Raw genomic sequence first — 23,167 nt, 5'->3', positions numbered from 1 at the left:
TTTTGTTATATGTATATATACTCGTCAATGTGTGTGCACGCATTTCAAAATAAATTATTTGGTGACATCTGTACCCTATCATTCTTTTTGGGACCAATAAATTTTCATCTGCCCTACTGAATAAGTTGATGGATAAGCTTTCGCAACTTAATTGACAAATTTAGAAGTGTCGTTTTGTAGTACTTTCTCCATCTTGTAGATGGCATATTTAAAAATGTGTAATATTAACCTAGCATATTTTGATTATATTTTTCTACTAATATACAAAGATAAATAATACTTATATAAGATGTCGTTGGATTTATCTCGATGAATTTTTTTAAAATATCAAATTTTTATAATTTTTTCTAATAGATTAGTAAAGTTATTTAAGATCGAAATTATGCATTGGTATGTGTTATAAAGTCAACTGTGTCACTTAACATGGGAGAGTAACCAGTAATATTTATTGAAGAATATGTGATGCACATAAGATGTGATCTATGATCACAAATATGTCAGACTTCTGACATTATTAATAGTAGATAGATGTTACTCCTCTTAGATACTCCATTCGTCCTTTTATAACTGAGTCTTTCGTTTATTTCACACATATTAAGAAAAAAGTGAATAAGTGAAAGAGATAAAAAAATAGTTTTGATTGCGAATTTGCAATAACTAACGGTAGAAGCATTAAAGAAGAAAATATAACAATGGGGCCAAGAAACTTCTGGACAAATATTCAACCGAAGAAAAGGTATAATGTTCAAGAGGAGTGTTATTTAAACAACCATTTTGTATGACAATTTGTGGGACAACCAAAATATAGAAAGAAATGTGAGTCTTGGTACAGAAACCAAAGCAATAGAGAAAGAAAATGAGAATATGATGTGAGTATGAGAGAGAAAGTTGTTACAAAAGTTACACAAAAATGGATGTTCAAATATCATTTTTCAATGTCCAATTCAACAATTTAAATTCTAATTCAAAACACACAAAGGAAGGAATAGCCAATGGGACACCTTGATTTCCGTCGGAGAACAGTTCGACGACGGTGGGGTGTCAGATCTGGTGCTAGCAGATTTTTTTTTCTGTTTCATTTCCCTTGTATTACTATCCCTCTTTTTACCATAATGTCTATCGGATGCATCTATATTTTTCGATTCAGTGTGCTATTGCCCCCTTCTTGAATTGATGAAAATGACTTTGTTCTTGGAGATTAGGAAAAGAGGATTCGGTTCTCATGTACATGAAATCAATCGTTTTTTCTCAATCTTGTAGATGGACAGAAGATGGCGAGGGTCCATGTGATGTTTTATTGGAAGTTTAAATCTAAGCCATTCATTTTAATCTAAAGGGTTGATAATGGATTCTCATATAAAGAAGTCATTCTTATTATATATATATATATATTGTGATATGTCCCGTGAGCATAGCTCAGTTGGTAAGAACAATGCAAAATATTATAATTTAAAATAAGAGTTAAATTAATTTTTTTATATAAGAGTTAAATTAACCACTTGAATCATGTGAGCAATGGTACAGTGGGTGTGTTTTCATGGTGGAATATTTAAATATAATAGAGAAAAAGTAAATTTTACCACAAAAATGTACGTGGTGTGTTGGCTAGAGGAATCCTTGTTTGTCCTAACTCCTACCGATTGTATGTTCAACTTCCTGTTATGCCAATTTTCATGGAGGGGAAATTTGTTTTTTGGTAAACAAGTTTGGAGGTGCCACAAAATTTGATGTTGGTGAAATTTTTATGCAACAATCTAAAATTGTCCCCAAAAATATCTAAGGAGACAATTAATGATTGTCAACAACGAAATAAGAGTGCAATGCTCCAAAATCATCCCCAAAAGTATTTTAGGGGACGTTTATCAGGGGTTGCGAATTTTTTTTTGGCAACACTCGTAAATCATTGCCTTAGAGACTTTTAGGGGACAATTTTACACGTTCCTCAAGAAAGTGTTGCTAGAGACAACAAATGGTATAATGTTTGTTCCAATGTTATTAAATAAATAGTAATATTTTTCGTGATTTAGTAAGTTTTTCAACGTTAATAAATCTCAAATATAGTGTCCGTGATAATAGTGCTATAATACTAATTCTAAAACTAATAATATTTGCATGAGCAAGATTCAATAATTTCAAAAAAAATTATTAAATTTTTTGTTAATTTTAATTTTAATTTAGAGTACATGAAACTCTAAAAACTCATATTTTGGCAGCTTTAAAAATTTATCTAAAATATGTATTTTTTGTTTTGTTTTATTTTGTAAGTTATAATAAGGATAAAAAATTTATTTTATTGATATATTTTTTCAACAAAATGTCTTAATGATACTCATAATCATATAAAAAGTTTTTTTATTTTTTTAAGAAATCATATAAAAAGATCTAGTGTATTAAAATGTGATATAATTTTTCCCACAAAAGAGAAGATGGTAGATTTTGAGGGGGGAAATATACTTACTTCTTAGAAGAAAATTGTGTGAACAATTTGGTTCCATCTCTCATTTTCTATCATCATCTTAAAAGTTAAAAATAGTACAAATCACTAAGAATCTGACATATATATTTTTTTTTTGAAGGAAGAATCTGACATATATGTCACGTATATGAAATGAACGTGGACTACGTGAATTTGAGATTATAAACATGATTAAAATGAGCATATATATCAAACTGAAAAGGATAGAGCAGATCACATTCACAAGGAAGTATGCATGATTGAAATGGTAATTTATTTTCCACTTTAACTTACAAAGGAAATTAATGTGCATTTTTAATCAGATAAATAATAAATAATAATATAAAAGCATGTGAATGCTAAACAACATAAGTTGTCGTCATGAACTTAGCTCAGTTGTTTGGGACAATGCATAAAATAAGTAAGATACGGGGTTCAAATCCCGGCCACTATCAAAAAACAACCAGAGAAGCACAAAGCAGACACAAATTATTGTACACATATATGCTTAAATTAGATTATTGATATAAGAACCAAAAAGGAAAATATATAATTAAAATTAAACAACCAAAGAAAGTTTACAATGGAGTTACATGTCACTGATCTTTCTTTTCTTCAATCTTTTCTTCCTTAGCAGCTTCTTTCACTTCCTTAGGAGCTTCTTTCACTTCCTTAGCTTTTTTCACTTCCTTGACTCCTGCCACCTTTGCCTTCCCAGCCTTTGGCTTCATGAAGCAAAAGCATGAGCAGCAAGGACATTGGAACAAGAACTTCATTTCCAATCCAAAAAATGCTCAGATCCCAATTTTCTGAACAAATAATGCAAATGTACAACTTTTATGTGTCCTCTTCTTATCTTCTTTCTTTTCTAAATAGTTTATGTTATATATTTAATTTAATTCACTTTGCTATTTACTTTTCCATCTAATATTTCTTTTACTAAGCTGGATATTCATTGGATTCCACTTCAATCACTTTCAGGGTAGATGTGCTTGTCTAATAATGCCAACATGAGTGATGATATGGGGTAGTGGGGTCATAGGCTAGCTATGCAATGTTGAAAATGAGACACACCAAATGTATCACATAATTATTGATTATGATCGTCCGATCTGAAATTAATGGTAAAGATGATAAATTGATAATTTAGTAAAGGTGTAATGTGATCGGTTTTAAATCAATGACCGATATTGATTAATGTGTAAGTGTGTTCTTTTCATATGTAGCTTGCGATAGATCCATATCCTACAAACACATAGGAATAGAATTTGATGCATTTACTATGCCTCGGAGTTTGCATCACAATCGCCCGATCTCAAACAAACGGTGGACATAGTTTACATTATATTTTGTTATTATATAAGCCGTCCGATCTAAAATTAACAATCGAGATTGACTACGATGTGAAAATGCTGAAAACATTGTCGTAGGCTATCCAGGTCCATCCCCAAATTGTGCTTCCTTGTGGGTCATATTGGCCATGCTTAATGAGAAAAGAGCACACCTATCATTGTTTTTGGTACACAAAAAGGGTAACTCTATGCATGTGAGGCATTATAACTCTATGCCTAATGGACCTTTTAGATTTGAATATTAGGTTAAATTTCTTAAGGGTTGAAACCAATTTCAAAGTTTAGTATATTTTATACACAATTAAAAAATTGCGTATTTGTTTTTTCAAGTTCTTGTGCCTTTTCTATAAGGTGATTTTGCATATGTAGTGATAGGCTAATGACTAAGTTCAAAGGATTTGATGATCAAACTCTTCCAAAAGGTAATGCAGCATGGAGCATACTGTTGCATTTGGTATACAGCAATATACATGTTATGTTTTGCATTGTATTTTGTCTCATTCTTGCTACCCATGTGTATTGGTTTAAGAGCTCATAAGTCCATTATATACATGTTTTGTATCATCGTGCTTTTACCAGAATTACGAGTGCAAAATCACGATGATTCAATATGATTTTGATAAATCTACGACAAAATAAATACACTAAAATTATTTGAACTTAAAGGTATGCTTACCAAATAGGTTAGGTATGCTTACTAAAACAATAACTACAGTTAAACCAATATCATTTTATCCCCGTGAGTTTAACTCAGTTGGTAGGGATATTGCATATTATATGCAAAGGCCAGGGTTCGAACCCCGAACACCCTACTTCTTCACAATTAAATTGTGTGAGCTCTAACCACTAGACTGCTTGACAAAAAAAAAACCAATATCATTTTCTGATTAACAAAATAACATTAAACATGTTTCATGAATTGTTTAAATATGCACTGTCTCATTGTAATCCTACATCAATTTTATGGGGTCAGAAATACAAAGGACAATCTTCTTGACTGAAATTACTGACAAATTCTGAAAGAATTCAGAATTGATAATAGTTAGCGCCCTTGATCTCCATTCTCTAATATAGGACCACAAGTTGGTTACTGTTTTTTTCTACAATCTGCAGCAATGTGCAATTGTCATGTAGTGGCCGACCTTCTTGACTTTTGCTTTAAGAATTTTTACTTAGACATCATTTAATTATTTGAAAAATATACATTATTTAATTCTTTTCTTTATCTATATTTTCGTGAAAATACTTAAATGTTGTGTCCAAAATCTTACGACCACACAAGAGTTTCTTCAATAACGATGTGGAATAGTCTCGGTGGGGACATAACACATAAATCAGCCAATAATAATACTACTACTAGTCCAGTTTGACTGTATTATTTACGAATTTGGTTTAGTTAAAAAAGTGTTTTTGTACATAATTCAAATATTTAAAAGAAATGTAGAAGGCGAACATTCCATAATTCATTAGCTACTTCAAGGAAATCATATTTGGATAACATAGTATTTTTTTTTCTGATACAATGTTTAAATAACTAAACAACTATGGGTAAGGATCTCTCATTGGACTTTAACTAAATAGTCTAACCCACCATGGTCTATTTAGAAACAGAGTTCAACGCACATATTCACCGAAGTTATCACATAATTATTGCTAATTTCTGAAAAGTCATAAGTGTCAAACTAAAATGTGCAAGACAATATGTGGTTATTTCTGACTGATACAGTATCCTTGGAGTAATCTACAGCTCCTATGATTGGAAGGAGGTCCAGAATATATGCCAATGTGCTGAAATGTAAAACATATCATTCATCTGCTGCGATTAACCACTTTCTTGAAAGGGAAGTAAAGAAATCAAAGCAGAATTAGATGGACCATCAAACCAACTCTATAGAAATCTGGTTATTAACTTGCAACATGAAAACCTAACATGAACAAAATTTTGAAATTTCAGTAGTATCATTTACCATAGGTTAACTTGCAACCTAAACCTGTCATGTGTAACATTGGTGTAGGCATGCAAAAGACTCTACAGATTCATGGCCATTCTCGGCGCACGTAATTATTGTTCAGAGCTCAATCCTCAAATAAATTGTGTCTAAAAACTGTTTAGTTCATTGTACATTCACTTTCACGTAGTTTTTGTTGAACCTCATTTCAAAGTAAGCCTATCATAGTGTTGAACCTCTTTTATGGTCTTACCTTCTGATTCTAATAGTACAAGAGAGGGATTGATCACCCCCCTTAATTTCATTAAGTTAGCAAATCAAGGAGCATATTTCATCATGTTAAAAAAGTAACTTGTGTCACAAAACATAACAGTAAAGGTGTGGACAAGTTTCACAACATAAATGGTACCATCACTCTATCAAAGCCAAAATAAATAACAGTTTAAATCATCCTAATATCTGTTGAATCTAATGAGAATCACTTGACTGTATTTACCAATCCTGATAATGGTTTTTGTTACTTCTGGTTATAGTTAAAGCAAACAAATGTGAATTATTAATGAATTCTTGAAAAATTAAACAGGACTAACATCACATCTCCCCTCTTTGCATCACAACAATATCTTTCAAGTAGTTTGCGACCTGAAATACATATATGCAGTCATTCTGCCAACTGCCACTAGTGTGTTTCCATATAACATGAGATTAATCCGTATGATCATTCAATACTTAACATGTTTTATTTCTCCCCATAAATAAATGTGTTTGATCCTCCACAGTAGGAAAAGAACCAAGGCAACCATACTAATGAAAATTATGACACTACAAAATCATATGCTTCACATAAATAGGTAGTAATTTCCAGTTAAATCTACAGCATAATAACTTACTGCATAGTCAATCTCTGCCCTTCAAAAAAAGGCTACATTACAGCTTGTTTTGGCCCATGTTTTCGTATCATCTATCAACCATACTTATAGAAAGTTGTAATTAACTACAAGGATGTTGTAATTAAACAAAAAGTTAACAGGGTAGGCTTCATACCTGCACTTGCATAGAAGTTCCGTACAGTAACTCAACCGAGATTCTTCGTGCAATCGAAAAGTCCTGATTGAAAATTGTTCTATTTTCACACATAACAGATATGGATATTGCGACATGAATGTGACCAAAGAAATGACATACTGAATTTGTAAAGTGCCATTTTTTTGGACTTGTAATCCTCATTAGGGAAGACAGGACAACTTGAACAAAGGAGACTAAATTTGTTATTAGAAGATGAATTCTAGAAGGAATGAGGGTAAGCAAGTCTGGTAAAATTTAAAATCAGTATAAGAAATCTGAATAGCACACTCACTAGTAACAAGGCTTAGACCCTTATTATAACGCTGCCATAAAAAAAGTCACCAAAGTGAGAAATAAAAAGCAAATAGAAGAACATTGACACTTAAGGTAATCCTAAATCAAACACATCAAATAAAACTTTGAGCAGATGTAACTGGAAGCAACACTAAGATGCAGATACACACACAAACACTATACAAAATCTTAGGTTACTTGATAGTAAAAACACAATCAAATCAAGAGGCTCTTATAGATAAATTTTCTTTCTTTACTTGTGTTTTCTTTGAATGACAACAAGAGGCTCTAACATAATACATGCAATTATGTACAAACAGAAGGAAATCATATGACAACAAGAGGCTCTTAATAATCATCAATTAAGCGAGGTTTCCAAGAACCATAACTTACCTTGTTGGTCACATATTCCACATGTCGTAACCACGATGAAATGAGACCATAACATAGAAGAAAATAAAACTCTGCAATTGATAGAAACAAGACATGCATCTTATGTTGCAAGCACCATTGCAGCACCGCAAAAGGCACCATTCCAACAGCGGGAAAATTTACCAGTAATCTAATTTTCAAAAGTCTAAATGTGTGCTAAGAAGATATTATAAGTAACTCAGATTTTAGAAAATCAAATGACAAACCATCTAATACAATATATGATTGTGAACTATTTAAAATGTAATGCACAATGAGAAATCCAAAAACTCTAACTAACATAAAATTGAAATTAAGAACTTTTCACCCTTCCATCAAACATTAATCAACAATGATCCAACAAGTCACTGATTATCAGACTAGACAAAAGAAATAAAATAAACAAAAATAAACCATATATTTGTTGCAGTTTAATCTCATGTTCAAGTGACATATCATAGCATCTACATCCTAACATTAAGAACAAGGTGATATCAGACTTTCAATGTAGACTTCTGGGTCCATCCAACCACCAATGTTTTGAATCTCAGGAATCTCCAAAGTACCATCATTGGAATCGTAAACAAACAACTTCAATCCGAAAGGTCAGGAAGGGGCAAACAGGCTGATTTTTGACTTTCCAACTCCTTAAAGTCCATCAGCAATTGTTCATCCTCAGAAATATATAAAGCCTTTGTATAGCGACACAAACCCCGATCTTCCATGTAAGGAACACGGTACAATCTAGTCCAAGACTTTTTGTTTCCATATTCCTTCATAATCCAAACATCAAAAAACATATCACTACTTGCAAAGATGCACAAGCAATCCCTCAAAACCCCCAAATCCCCCAAATTTGTCAAAGGATCATTCTCAATATCAGGCAGCGAAAGCGTTTGATACGATTCCTTCTCCAAATCAAGAGAAACAATGACGCACAAAGAACTCACTTCGTCTAACGACAACCAATTAACAGTGCCACCGACAAATATTCCATACCCACAAAACGGGCCAGAATATGGGAAGTCTGGTATCCTTCTCCAAGTATCCGTACCCAAAGTATGAACACTTACTTCCTCTCTGTCCTCCACAAGAGAGATTGCAACAATCTTATACTTATCAATGCAATGATCATAACCGAAGCTATACGCGGAGAAAGGTTTGTTATCCAAGGGAGGTAATATTTTGAATGTTCTAATGGAAGGATTCCACAAAACAGGTGGACCCACACCAGGACCGTTATACATTGTGAAACAAAGGATGCCATCGCAAGAGCGCGCGTGCAAAGGAGAATCATATTCAATTTTGAGACAATCAGGGTAACTGAGTTGTGTCTGGTTTACAGTAAACGTTGGAAAATCAGAGGGCATTGGGGAATCAAAGAGAACTAACTCGTCTAAGTCGTTATTAGAGCTTAACATGAGATGGTGGCGCGTGTTTGACATGCGAAGATGTTTCTTAGCGAATTTAGGATCAGAAATTAACGAATTGATAGACTTACAGAGACATCGAAGTTGAATGAGGAGTTTTACCGGAAGTCTGCATAGAATTTCAGCGACGAGATCAAACGGAAGAGTGGGTAGTGGCAGAGCGGATGTTGTTTCCTCCACAAGTGACTGAGAAGAATCGACGACGTAGCTTCCGTCGTCCCCATAGCAGTCTGGCGCCATTCTCCCGAAGGTTTATTTTCGTTAATGAAGGGAGGAGGGGGAAATATAGATTTCAAGAGAGAGGAAGAAGAAAAGGCTCACACCTAGGGTGTAAATGGTTTGGATAAAATCTATGAAACTAACAATCCAAACCGAAAAAGTATCTGATCTTTTTGGTTTGGTTCAACCGAACCAACTTAAACCGATTTAGTTTGGTTCGGTTCTTGATTTTTAAATTTGAAATTCAAAGAACTGAATCGATGCTAACTTCACTCTCCATTTTAGTAATATTATCCCTCCTCACACACATCTATGATTAAGCTCAAAATTAAAGGACAACATATAATATTCCATAATTCATTTGCTTTCTCCCATCATCATCTCATCACTTACACTTTATTTTGTTTCTACTAAAAAATAACACTAGCCGCTGGTCACACCTAACCCATCATTCTTCACCGTTGCTGGGATCGTCCATCTTTTGTTAGTTTTTTCATGTTAGTTATACAAACTAGTTTGAAAAGCAAAGAAAATGGAAAACAAAGTTTTATAAAATATTTGAGTATGTTGTATGTATAAAATACAAATTTGTGAAAATATGAATATTTTTAATTGTATTTTCAAACAAACTGATCAACCGAACCGATCCAAACCAATCCAAACCAAACCAAACAGACTAGTTTGGTTCGGTTTCTTTTTTGAAAAATAGTAAAAATCGAACCAAACCGAACCGATGAAGATTTCATCCGTTCGGACATTTTTTTGACCAAAAATCGATCCAAACCCGACCGTTACACCCCTAGTCACACTGAAACTATGACAAAGGTTTTGAAACAAACTAACGAGTACTCCCTCCTTCATTTTTTTCGTTTTTGGAATATTAACACCAAATTAGGGAAATCGAATCTTTAACTGTCATCTCTTCCGGTTTACTTTCTTTCCTTCTTCAAGGCCCCCACAGGTATAATTTCTTCCATCGAATCTTTATTTAAATTTTTTTTTGGAGGGGAGGTGAGGATGTTAGGAAAATCGCTTGGGTTGATTGGGATACAGTGTGGTTATCGAAAGAGGAGGGAGGGTTAGGCGTCAGGAAGTTGAGGGAGTTTAATGTAGCGTTGTTACGAAAGTGGTGTTGGCATATGTTGGTGGATAAGGAGGGGTTATGGTATCGAGTCCTAAAGGTGAGATACGGTGAAGAGGGTGGGTGGTTGTTGGAAGGGAGGGGGAACACCTCGGCATGGTGGAGGATGATGTGTGGTGTTCGTAGTGGAGTGGGGTTGGGGGTGGGGAGTTGGTTTGAGGATAATGTGCGTAAGGTGGTTGGTGGAGGTGTTGACACTTATTTTTGGTTTGATAATTGGGTGGGGGGGAGTATCGTTACGCGTGCAATTCCCTCACCTTTTTGATCTTGCCGAAAATAAAGGGGTGACGGTTAGGGACATGGCTACGAGAGGGTGGGGGGTTGGTGGTAGAGCTTGGGAGTGGAGGAGGCGTCTTTTGGCATGGAAAGAGGACTCCGTCATGGAGTGTTTGTCCTTGCTGGCTAATGTGTTTTTGCAGGTTTCTATTTCTGACAGGTGGCGGTGGACTTTTTATCCTATTAATGGTTATTCCGTTAAGGGGACTTATCAGTATCTTACGAGGCCTGATACGGTACATGATATTGGCCTTTTTGATGCAGCCTGGCTGAAACATGTTCCGCTAAAAATTTATGTGTTCGTTTGGAGACTTCTTCGTAGCAGACTTCCCACAAAAGACAATCTTATCCGTCGACGAGTCCTTCACCATGAAGACAACCTTTGTACAGGCGGTTATGGCTACCCCGAGACCACGACTCACCTTTTTTTTCATTGCAATTTTTTTGGCAGTTTGTGGCATCTTTTGTATCAGTGGATTGGTATCAATTTCACTCCTTCAGAATCTGTTTGTGATCATCTTCATCAGTTTGGCAATATGGCGGGGTTACCGCGGTTTACTCATTCTTTCCTCCAAGTGATCTGGCACGCCGGCTGTTGGGTTGTTTGGAAGGAACGAAACCATAGAGTTTTTACTCATACGACACGGGACGTGGTGAATTTATTGGATAATGTTAAGCTATTGTCTTTTTCTTGGCTCAAAGCTAAAATGCTCACTACCGCCTTTAGTTACACTGATTGGTGGCGGCACCCTTTATTATGTATGGGTGTTAGGGACTAGCTTTCTTCATTTTTTTTTTGTGTTGTGTTTTGTTTAGACAACAGACAGGAACCTTGTATATTTGTGGGTCATTCTCTTTTTGATAAGTGTCAGAAAACAGTTAAATAAGACATACATTTTTGGCACTTTGATTACTTGATTTGCAAGTTATCTAGTTAAAAAGCTCACAAATATTGAAGAATCATTCAATTATGCTTTTTACATCTAATGCCAACTGTTTGTGTAGGAAAATGCATGTCTGGATACTTAAAAAGCAAGAAAACATGAAGAAATGAAAAGGTCAATTCGCCAGGCGAGACCAAGGCGAGTTCATGGCGAGCTGAGGCAGAAAATCCAATTCTCATTCGCCCCCAACTCGCCATGGCGAGTGAAAGGCGAGCAAGGAGGTCCAAGAGCTCGCCATGGCGAGCCAAACTACTCGCGAGGCGAGCTAAGGCGGCCTAAGCCTCTTGAAGCTGATGTGGCAGAAACCTATAGGGGAAGAAAGCTCAACTCGCCATGGCGAGAGCACCTACTCGCGAGGCGAGTTGAGTCAGAACATAACTATATAAAGGCCATTCACTCAGATCAGCAGATATCTCTCATATTTTTATCATATCATATCATAGACCACTTGAGGGAGAGAAAAAGCAGGGGAAAACCAGAGAGAACTTAAGGAGCAAGGAGCACAAGGATTGAAGGAATCTCCAAGATCATTGAGACATCATGGCTTGCTCATTTCATCTCTTCTTTTCTCCTTGTAAGGTTACCATGACAATGTGTAGCTAAACTCTTTTTGTTGAGATTGAATGTAATCAACTCTATTAATATGTATTCCCATTGATTATGATGTTGTTTGTTCTTAGTTATCTTTTGATGTTGAGGTTATTCTTGTTTTCCATTTTGATCTTATGGATTTGAATTGTTATTGAAAAATACCTTTTGAATCTAGGTTAGAATAATTCTCTATCAAATCTCTTGTTCTAGACATGGAATTAGGTTTTGGTAATCACTTCGAATATTGGAACTTAAAGCTTTTGTATCATTGAATGGTTTGGGAAATCAACTATACAACGATACAATCGACTAGTGAATCGTTTAGTAGTTTGGGAAATCAACGATTGAACGACTCAATAGAATTCACGACATCATTTGGACACGAATGATGTTGTCGAGCAATATGTGATAATATCAATTGATAATTAGGATCGGCAACACTAATCCGAGAATATGTATGAATAGGTTGATGAAATTTAATCCCAACATAATCTTTTCCCTGTTAACTCTCATTCTATTCACATTTCCGTAGTTTTATAGCTTATGAACCAAAACAACTTTGCAACCCTAGCTCAGAACGATATGAATTGTTGAACGGCCTAGAATATCGCACCAGTCCCTGTGGAGATGATACAAATACTTACAATTGTTTGATGCAAAAATACTACATCACTTTTGCACACCTTGTGCGAGATGAATCACTCTTGGTAATTTAATTTCATTTTGATTTCTTAAAAAAAAAAACACCAAATTAGGGAATTGTATTTTTGCCTTTTTACTTTCTATTTACACTCCCCTTCTTTGAAAGATAAGTTGTACATTCTAAGTGATAAAATTAATAACAAATATTTAAATTTAATCATCATTGACATTTATATTAAAAATAAATGATTTTTTTTTTCTTAAATGGTGTTTTAAAATTAGTAGATAACATTATAAAACAAATGAATTCTCATAAGCCAGCCACTTTATTCTTCAGTGAGACATTAGTCCACTCTAATAAAGCAAATGAATTCCGTTATATGCTTGGTTTTGACAATTGCTTTGTTGTGAGTAGTATTGGCCGGAGTGGTGGATTGGCACTATTTTGGCAAAATTCTTTTAATTGTATAGTGTTGAACTATTCTAATAATCATATAAATGTGGAGGTCAATGATTCTAGTCGTGGACATTGGCAACTTACAGGTTTTTATGGTTTTCCAGAAAGTGGGCGAAGACGTGACTCTTGGAATTTTTTGCGAAGTCTATCTAATGACATTTCTTTACCTTGGTGTATATTAGGTGACTTCAATGATATTCTGGATGTCGAAGAAAAGAGAGGTGGTTCTGTACGGGCTCGTTGGTTAATCAATGGGTTCCGACATGCTGCATCTGATGCAAGTTTGGTTGATGTTTTTATGGAAGGTTATCCCTTCACATGGTTTAAAAGTTTAGGTACTCCAATGGGCAGTTGAGGAACGGTTGGATCGTGCACTTACTAATGCATCCTGGTTTCAGTTATTTCCTAATGCGAAGGTGGAAAATTTAGTAGCCCCGACTTCTGATCACTATCAAGTGAGTCATGCAAATACATTGTACCACATATTTTTTTATAAATTAAGCATTTCATGTGTTACTAAACTTAATCAAGCAAGAATAAAATCTTGAATTCACTTCAGGTGAATGTGTCTCTTAAAAATAAGTTGTAGACATTTACCATTCACTTCCAGTGAATATATCAAACTCCATACATATGTATTTTATCATTCTAATTCTCTTTTTGGACAAAAAAAATTGTATATATTTAATTAACTTTACATCTTCAAATGTGAGGACTACAAGTCCAAAAAGTTTTACTTTACGAAACGAGTTTGATTTTACTAGAACTATCTCTTTCATTTGCAGATATTTTCTATTATTTATAATCTTTAACATACTTTAATCCATGATTCACATTACCCCTTATCACATATAGTGCTATGTTATATATATAAACATCGTCAAAATTGACTTTCATATTGGTTCCACCTCTGTCCATTCATGACATAATTTATCGTGATCTCTTTATTTTTCATAATTTTCAGGTAAATGATCGGTTTTTTTGGAACTAAAAACCAATTATGTCACACGACTCTTTTAGAGTTTCTATATCCTCTTTTGACTCATCTTTCTTTTTAGCTCATTTTATTGTTCGAGAATTTTTATATTTTGAATCGATTGGTGTACTACGCTTCATGCACGATTGAGACTCATTCAAAATATTATATTATCCGATATAGACTTCCATTTTCTTTGGTGTATTAATTAGCAGATGATATTTGGTTATTTTACTTTGTAAATGAGTTACATCTTGAACTTCAAGTTCATACAAGGATGAGGATGAGATGGTAATATTTCATTTCATATTATTCAATTGAACTTCAGGTTCATATTTTCAGCCGTTTATTCTCTCCCCTAAATATTGGAAAAACTAATTCATTAATTGATAGTCATTGGGCCATAAAATCTCCTTTATAGAAAAATCTCCTTCTGGCAGTGGGTTGAAGATAATCATTGTGGTCATTTAGTTGATACATCAATTTAAATGATAAGATCTATAAAATATAAATGATCCATATCATCAATATATTGATTCACAAATATCACCTTATATATATTCTAAATATTTGAGAGACTTGTTCCCTCAAATTTTCAACATACTTTGGTATGTCTTATAATATAGAGATATTTAACATATTTTTTTTCTTTTCAATATTTAGATGGATATCTTAAAACTCAATATATTTCAATGGGATTTAGAGGAATATAACAATCTCAATCTTTAACTTTATTCCTCCATTTTTTATGTGATTTAGAGAAATATTATTTTAGTTAAAAAAGTGTTTTTGTGCAAAATTTAATTTTTTTAAAAGAAATATAGATGTCGAACATTCTAGGGTTAAATATGTTTTTGATACCTATAAAATTAGGAACTTCTAAGTTTAGTCATTACTTAATTTTAATAGGTTTTTTAGTCCTTACAAAAAAGTTTGTTTAATTATCCTTAAATTCTTAAATTTTTGAACGATTTTTTTAAGACAAGTTTAGAACACTATAAAAGGTTCATTTACCAAAATTTAGATTTTTTTAACATGAAACGAATTAATATGAATTTTTTAAAACGGAAAAAGTTAAAGATAAAATTAACAAAATCTGGACGTAAAAATTAGTAATGTTCTTAACACGTCTGCAAAAAATTGTTTAAAAATTCAAGAGTTTAAACATAAATTAAACAAATTTGAATTTAGGAGGGACTAATACTGAGTGCAGAAAAAAAGTTAAGGACTAAAAAAACTATTAAAATTAAGTAAGGAGGGACTAATACTGAGTGCAGAAAAAAAAATTGAGGACTAAAAAAACTATTAAAATTAAATAAAGACTAAACTTAAAAGATCCCAATTTTATAGAGATCAAAAACATATTTAACCCAACGTCCTATAATTCATTGAGCCAAACTTGTAGTGCCTCTGGTTGTGAAAGAAACTAGAGTGTGTTTGAGCACATTCATTAAAAAAAACATTCCATAATTCATTAGCTACAAAAAAAGAAATTAATTCATTAGCTACATCAAGGAAATCATAGTTGGATACGTCTTGACTTCAAAAGTATACACCGTCAATATTGAAACAAAAATTTAAACAACTTTAAATAGCATGGTTGTTTTTTTAACATCGTATACTTAATCGTTTGATGAGATCACATTTAAATAACTAAACGATCCATTTAAAAATAGAGTTCAACACACATATTTATCATTTTTCTCACAGAATATTCACCAACTAATTAGTATTTAACATAATTGACCATAATTTATATTAAAATTGATTTTTTTTTATGTGAAAATAAAATTTATGTCATTTCATTAATCAAAATGTGTTCAATACAATTTGATGGATTAACCAAGATATAAAAACTAGTTGATCATGCGAAGGTTAGGTAACTCTTAAGCACACAATCTAAACTTTGGAGTTTTCTTATAATTGACTAAACACGGTTTTACATTCATGTATTATATTCCCAAATTTTGTCGCCAAAATGTAGCTAGTCACTTATCTACTAGAGAACTCTACCTCAAAGTGTGAAATTTGATAGGACAAACACGTTCAACAATCTTGAATAACTGCCTCAAAGTCCCCTATTGAAGGTGATAAAAATAAAAGAAATGATATTTGTACAACCCATTTTGTGATAATTTTTTGACAACTTTCTCTCTCGTACTCATATGATACTATTATCCTTTCTCTTCCTTTTTCTCTCTCCATTGTTTTCAACCAATAAAAATAGAGAAAAACAAGGTTGTCATCAAAGTTGTCATTAGATAGATGTACAAATATCATTGCTCTAAAAATAATGTCTTTTCAACACTCAGTAAATTATAAATACCTTTCTTATTAGTTTATTGAGTAATTGGCTTTGTATATTGATATATTAGAAAATTACACGGGAATGAATTAAACTTACACCATAGTCATAGATACCTTTTTTCCTTTCAACAAAGCAATGTTGTTTTAGTGAAGCAGCTGCTCTTGTTTCTCATGTGTTTAATCACAGTCCTGTATGTATAAATAGTATTGACATTTATGAAATATAAAACTTTACCGATAACACAACCTCTATAGTATATTTTAACATTGAAAATCGAAATCCAAAACTTGAAACCAAATTATGGTTATTATTTAAAATACATATTTATGAAATATGTATAATATTTAAAAATACTATCAAGTTATCACATAATCATAGCTAATTTCTAAAAAGTCATAAGAGTCAAACTAAAATGTGTAAGACAATATGTATGGTTATTTCAGTAGTATCATTTACCAGGAAATGGATAGTCTCAATTGAGAGAGAAAAATCGAGGAAATGATGTGGAGATCTTAACCATTGATTTTCACAAAATCAATGGTCAAGATTAAGGGTAGATCTTAACCATTGATAATGTGGAGATCAATGGTCAACATCTCCACATTACTTCTTCAAAAAAAAAATTCCCCAAATGAGAAAATCTACTCTCCATTTACCATAGGTTAACTTGCAACCTAAACCTGTCATGTGTGTAACATTGATTTAGGAATGCAAAAGACTCTACAGATTCATGGCCATTCTCAGCGCGCATAATTATTATTGTTCAGAGGTCAATCATCAAGTAAATTGTGTCTAAAAAATGCTTAATTCATTGTACATCCTTTTACATGTAGTTTCTGTCAAAGTAAGCTTATCATAGTGTTGAACCTCTTTTATGGTCTTACCTTCTGATTCTAATAGGATAAGAGAGGGATTGATCGAGTAAAGCAACCTTCTATCAGAATAGGAAACCAAATAAAGGGACAGAATTGTGACTTGGGTTCTTCAAATTTTTCAAACCATTTTTCAGCTTTTTGATTCTATGCTTCTGTTAGAACAATACTTATCAGGAAAGGGAGCTTGGTTTACTTTGGAAAACCATCAGAAGAAATGAAGCAGTTCCTATAGTAGACATTTGCTAATGGAAACATAACTGATGTATGATGTATCCTTATACAATCAGATTTGGAGGATAAAGTGCAAACGGGAAATGCAGAAGTTGAAACATAAAATGGAAACCGTTAAATGACTTATTATTTAGTTTAATAAGTATACATGATACAAAAGGTATACATGACTTATTATTAAACAGAACTAACATCACATCTCCCCTCTTTGCATCACAACAATATCTTTCAAGTAATTTGCAACAATATACCCTACCAGAGTTGAATCTTTTGATAACAGCAATTGAACCCGACCATCAACACGGTAACATGCTTGTATACATATATATATATATATATATATATAGTTCACTATTCAACAACAAATAAAAGGTCATTTCTAGCCTATCTGTCTGGATCCAATCACAAAGGATCGAAACAAATTTAAGACCATTCCAAAATTCCCCAGAGCGACAGAAGCAATCTGTATGCATCGACACCAGCAAATCTCAACAGACCTAGAATAGAATCAATTAACCAATGCCGTAAAAGCAAACCGCCAATCAAATCCAACACAACCCTACCAACTATTGACAGAACTAGAAACACCATTTATGCTTTAAAATATTGAAGTTTCCACAAGGAATGTGACCAAAGAAATGATATACTGAATATGTAAAGTGCCATATTTTGGACTTGTAATCCTCATCATGGAAGACATGACAACTTGAACAAAGGAGACTTAATTTGTTATTGGAAGATGAATTCTAGTACATTAAAAATGAGTATATGAAATCTGAATAGCACAAACTCACTAGTAAATTGCTTTACTATTATCATAAAACTGTAACTGAATGACTTACAAGAGCTCTAATTATCATATATATGCAGCTGAAACAAACTAACTACGTTGAACCATTTTCAAATTATGACTCAACTATGTTTTGTTAAAGTCGTTGACGACTTGACGTATGACTAGATCTTTGAAGTAGCCTGGCTTGCTCTATGTAATCTAATTTATATTTGTAACCTCAATATCTCAGTATCTCACTCAATCAATTACCAAAATGTTGGAACATGCATGTTGAATGCTTCTAAGCTCCATAATGATGCAAGGTTAACATGAACTAACAACAAAGCTTAGACCCTTATTATAATGCTGCCATAAAAAAGTCACAAAACAATAACATGTAATTTGAAGAACATTGACACTTATTGTAATCCTAAATCAAACACATCAAATAAAACTTTGAGCAGATCTAATTTGAAGCAACACTAAGTTAACCTAAGACATCTGGGTCAACCATTGACCCTTATTATTGCTGATACACAAACAATATACAGAATCTTAGGTTACTTGATAGTAAAAGCACAATCAAATCAAGAGGCTCTTATAGATAAATTTTCTTTATTTGCTTGTGTATTCTTTGAATGATAACAAGAGGCTCTTAATAATCATTAATTAAGAGAGGTTTCCGAGATCCATAATTTACCTTGTTATCACATATTCTTCATGCCGTAACCACAATCAAATGAGACCATAACATAGAAGAAGGAAAATAAAACTCTGCAATTTAGAGAAACGTGACATGCATCTTACATTGCAAACACCGCAAAAGGCACGTTTCCATCAATGGGAAATTTACCAGAAATCCAATTTACAAAAGTCAACATATGAGCTAAAGCAGACATTATAACTAACTCAAATTTTAGAAAATCAAATGACAAACCATCTAATGCAATATATAATTGTGAACTATTTAAAATGTAATGCACGACGAGAAATCCAAAAACTCTAACTAACATAAAATTGAAATTAACAACTTTTCACCCTTCCATCAATCATTAACCAACAATGATCCAACAAGTCACTACTCACTAGTTATTAGACTAGACAAAACAAATAACATAAACAAAAATTATCCATATATATCCTGACATTAAGAACAAGGTGATATCAGACTTTCAATGTAGACTTCTGGGTGGATCCAACCACCAATGTTTTGAATCGTAGGAATCTCCAAAGTACCATCTTTGGAATCGTAAACAACCAACTTCGATTGGTAACATTCCAACTTTCCAAAGTCCATCAACAATATTTCATCCTCAGAAATATATAAAACCCTTGTATAGTTACACAACAAACCCCGATTGTCCATGTGAGGAACACGGTACAATCTAGTCCAAGACTTTTTATTTCCATATTGCTTCATAACCCAAACATCCAAAAACATATCATTTCTTACAAAGATGCACAAGCAATCCCTCAAAACCCACAAAGTTCTTATCAAACGATCCTTCTCAAAATCTGGCAGCGAAAGCGTTTGATACAACTCCTTCTCCAAATCAAGAGAAACAATGACACAGGAAGAACTCACATTGTCGAACGACATCCAATTAACAGTGCCACTCAAAAATATTCCAAATCGATCAAACGGGCCATTATATGGGAAGTCTGGTATCCTTCTCCAAGTATCTGTACCCAAAGTATGAACACTTACTTCCTCTCTATCCTCCACAAGAGAAACTGCAACAATCTTATACTTATCACTGCAATGATCATACCCGAAGTTATACGCGGAGAAAGGTTTGTTATCCAAGGGAGGTAATATTTTGAATGTTCTAATGGAAGGATTCCACAAAACAGGTGGACCCACACCAGGACCGCTATACATTGTGAAACAAAGGATGCCATCGCAAGAGCACACGTAAAAAGGAGAATCATATTCAATTTTGAGACAATCAGGGTAACTGAGTTGTGTTTGGTTGATAGTAAACGTTGGAAAATCAGAGGGCATCGGGGAATCAAAGAGAACTAACTCGTCTAACTCGTTGGTAGAGCTTAGCATGAGACGGTGGTGCGTGTTTGACATGCGAAGATGTTTTTAAGCGAATTTGGATCAGAAACTAACGAATTGAATGACTTGCATAGGCATCGAAGTTGAATGAGGAGTTTTACCGGGAGTCTGCATAGAATTTCAGCGATGAGATCGAATGGAAGAGTAGGTAGTGGATGAGCGGTTGTAGTTAGGGTTCCGGTGGAGGTAAGAGTGAGTTGATGCGTCTTGTTTCCTCCATGAGTGATTGAGAAGAAACGACATCACTTCGATCGAAGTTATCGCGGTCTGGCGCCATTGCGGCTCTGTTGAACCTTTTTCGCAACAGGGTTTTGAAACTAACTTAACAAGGCACTCTCTCTCTCTCTCTCTCTCTCGGTATCTCCTTTCGGATGAGTGTGTATTTATTGTAGCAAGCAACCTACTTGGGTTCGTGCTCTGAACGTATTTATAACGTTTATTCTATTGAGAAATTAAAAAAAATTTATGATTTTTAAATAAAAATAAATTAATGATGAAAATTGATTTTAATAATAAAAATATATGTTTAGTTTTTTTTTTTTTTGACAAAAAAATATATATGTTTAGTTTTTTGTTTTGTCTAACAAATTAGATGAATATATTTATATTACTTTTTGATTATCATAATTATACCCTTAAATAATTTTTTTAATAATAAAGATTGTTGTTGGTTTCAGTAAAAATAAATTGATTATATTTTTGGGTAATGTTGACACATGTTAAGAAATCCAAAAAATGAAATATTCCCTTAAACTTTGTGCATTCAATTCATCAAAACATTAAAGATTAAATTTAATGTACGCATCTTAATATATTATTTCTATATTTTGCTTCTAAACTTGTGCCTTAAGGGCAAATTTTTGTTATATTGTTGATGTTATTCAAATAGATAATCACGGTTAGTTTGGTTTGTTATAACTTGAAAAACAATAAATATTTGTATTTTTAGTTTTAATTAAAATCAAAATTTCATTAAAAAAAATTTATAATTTTGAAAACTTAGTGCAATAAAAAGAGCGAAAAGACGGACATGTGAGTGCCCATCTTCTCGCTAGTGTTTATAATAGAACACCAAATTAACATAAAAAAAAAAAAATCAAACTCAATAACAAAAAAATAACCATATCTGAGCAAGCAAATTAGAAGAAATACAAGTAGAGAAGGTTCTAGTTCCTTTTTAATTGACTACTCCTTCGATTCCTTTTTAAGTATCATTTTAGAAATTTACACCAAAATAGCAAAGTGTATTTTGCATATTTACTTCCTATTATATCCTCTTTCCAATTAATATGTTATCTTTTTATCGTAACAAACATTTATTTACTATCTTTTTCTCCAACAAATTCATTTTTTTTTCACACACACTCTCTCTAATAATAAACTATTGTCAATTTTCTAAATATTGTTCTTCTATCTTGTCAAACGAGTCTTCAACTATTTGTCTCTCTTCACCTCCAATCAGCCGTTCCAATGAGCCTTCCACTCTTTCTTCCTTTTGAACATATATGAAGTCTTTTATTTTATTTTTCTCTCAGATATGTTCTTTTACTTTGCACTTGAAATTTTTAACGATTAATACTCATTTTGTTTATAAAATTTTAACTATTCATGAAACCATTATTATAGGTAACAAAATTTTGTTTAAATTTATCCTTAAAAAAAAATTAGTTAAATTTTAAGATAACAAGAGAAACAACCTTTGTTTTAAAAAGAACAAACTTTGTTAAAAAAAAAAACAAACTTTAGTTTTTCAAATATATAGTATTAAGGGTTAATTAAGTTTTTAGTCCCTATTAATATTCAATTTTATTTTTAGTCCCTATAAAATAAAATCATACTTTTTAATCCCTATAAAATTTTCTAACAGCATTTTTAGTCCTTATAAAAATTTTCCATCAACATTTTTAGTCCCTATCAAAAATTTTCATCAACATTTTTTGTCACTAAAATACTTAAGGAAAATATCAAGTGCCAACCAATTTATATGAGTACATTGTTAAAAATGCCAACCAATTAACATTGCGACTCACAAATATTCCCAACCCACAAAACGAGCCAAAATATGGGAAGTTTGGCATCCTTCACCATGTATTCGTATCCAAAGTATGAACGCAAACTTCAGCTTTGTCCTCAACAAGAGAAACTGCAACAATCTTATACTTATCAATGCAATGATCATACACGGAGCTATACGCTAAGAAAGGTTTATCATCCAAAGGAGGTAATATATATCTTGAATGTTCTAATCAAAGGATATGAGCACGCGAACAAAGGAGAATTGTATTCAATTTTGAGACAATTAGGGTAACTGAGCTGTGTTTGCGTGATAGTAAACGTTGAAATATCACAAGGCCTTCGGGAATCATAGAGAACTAACTCCCCTAAGTCGTTGGTAGAGCTTACCATAAGATGGTGGCTCATAGTTGACATGCGAAAGTGTTTCTTTGCGAATACGGGATCACACATTAACGAATTGAAGGACTTGCAAAGACATTGAAGTTGAAGGAGGAGTTTCACAGGGATTCTACAAAGGATTTCAGCAAGGAGATCAAATGGAAGAGTTGTTAGTGGCGGAGCGGATGTTGTTAGAGTTCGGTAAGAATGAATTGTTGTATCTTTGTTGTGATTGTTTCCTCCATGAGTGATTGAGAAGAAACTACATTGCTTCGATCGTCGTCATCGCAGTCTCACGCCATTCTAGCGAAGGTGGGTCT

The 23,167-nt window shown here is 33.0% G+C and overlaps 2 protein-coding genes across 2 annotated transcripts; both read right to left on the bottom strand.

Moving 5' to 3' along the window:
* Positions 1-7,808: 7,808 nt before the first annotated feature.
* Positions 7,809-9,313, bottom strand: LOC25487316 (F-box/kelch-repeat protein At3g23880). The gene is made up of 2 exons (XM_039830712.1): positions 8,157-9,313; positions 7,809-8,124 (listed from the first exon to the last, which is right to left on the bottom strand). The coding sequence occupies exons 1-2, from the start codon at positions 9,194-9,196 to the stop codon at positions 8,004-8,006; spliced, it is 1,161 nt and encodes a 386-aa protein (XP_039686646.1). The 5' UTR covers positions 9,197-9,313; the 3' UTR covers positions 7,809-8,003.
* A 10,222-nt stretch (positions 9,314-19,535) lies between these two features.
* LOC25487314 (F-box/kelch-repeat protein At3g23880) lies at positions 19,536-20,393 on the bottom strand. The gene has a single exon (XM_013609214.2). The coding sequence runs from the start codon at positions 20,391-20,393 to the stop codon at positions 19,536-19,538; it is 858 nt and encodes a 285-aa protein (XP_013464668.2).
* Between the last annotated feature and the right edge of the window lie 2,774 nt (positions 20,394-23,167).

This window comes from Medicago truncatula, chromosome 2 (assembly GCF_003473485.1).
Source record: "Medicago truncatula cultivar Jemalong A17 chromosome 2, MtrunA17r5.0-ANR, whole genome shotgun sequence".
In the NCBI taxonomy this organism is placed as follows: domain Eukaryota; kingdom Viridiplantae; phylum Streptophyta; class Magnoliopsida; order Fabales; family Fabaceae; genus Medicago; species Medicago truncatula.
Note: the sequence above shows the minus strand (reverse complement) of the source record. Positions and strands in the feature narration are given on the sequence as shown.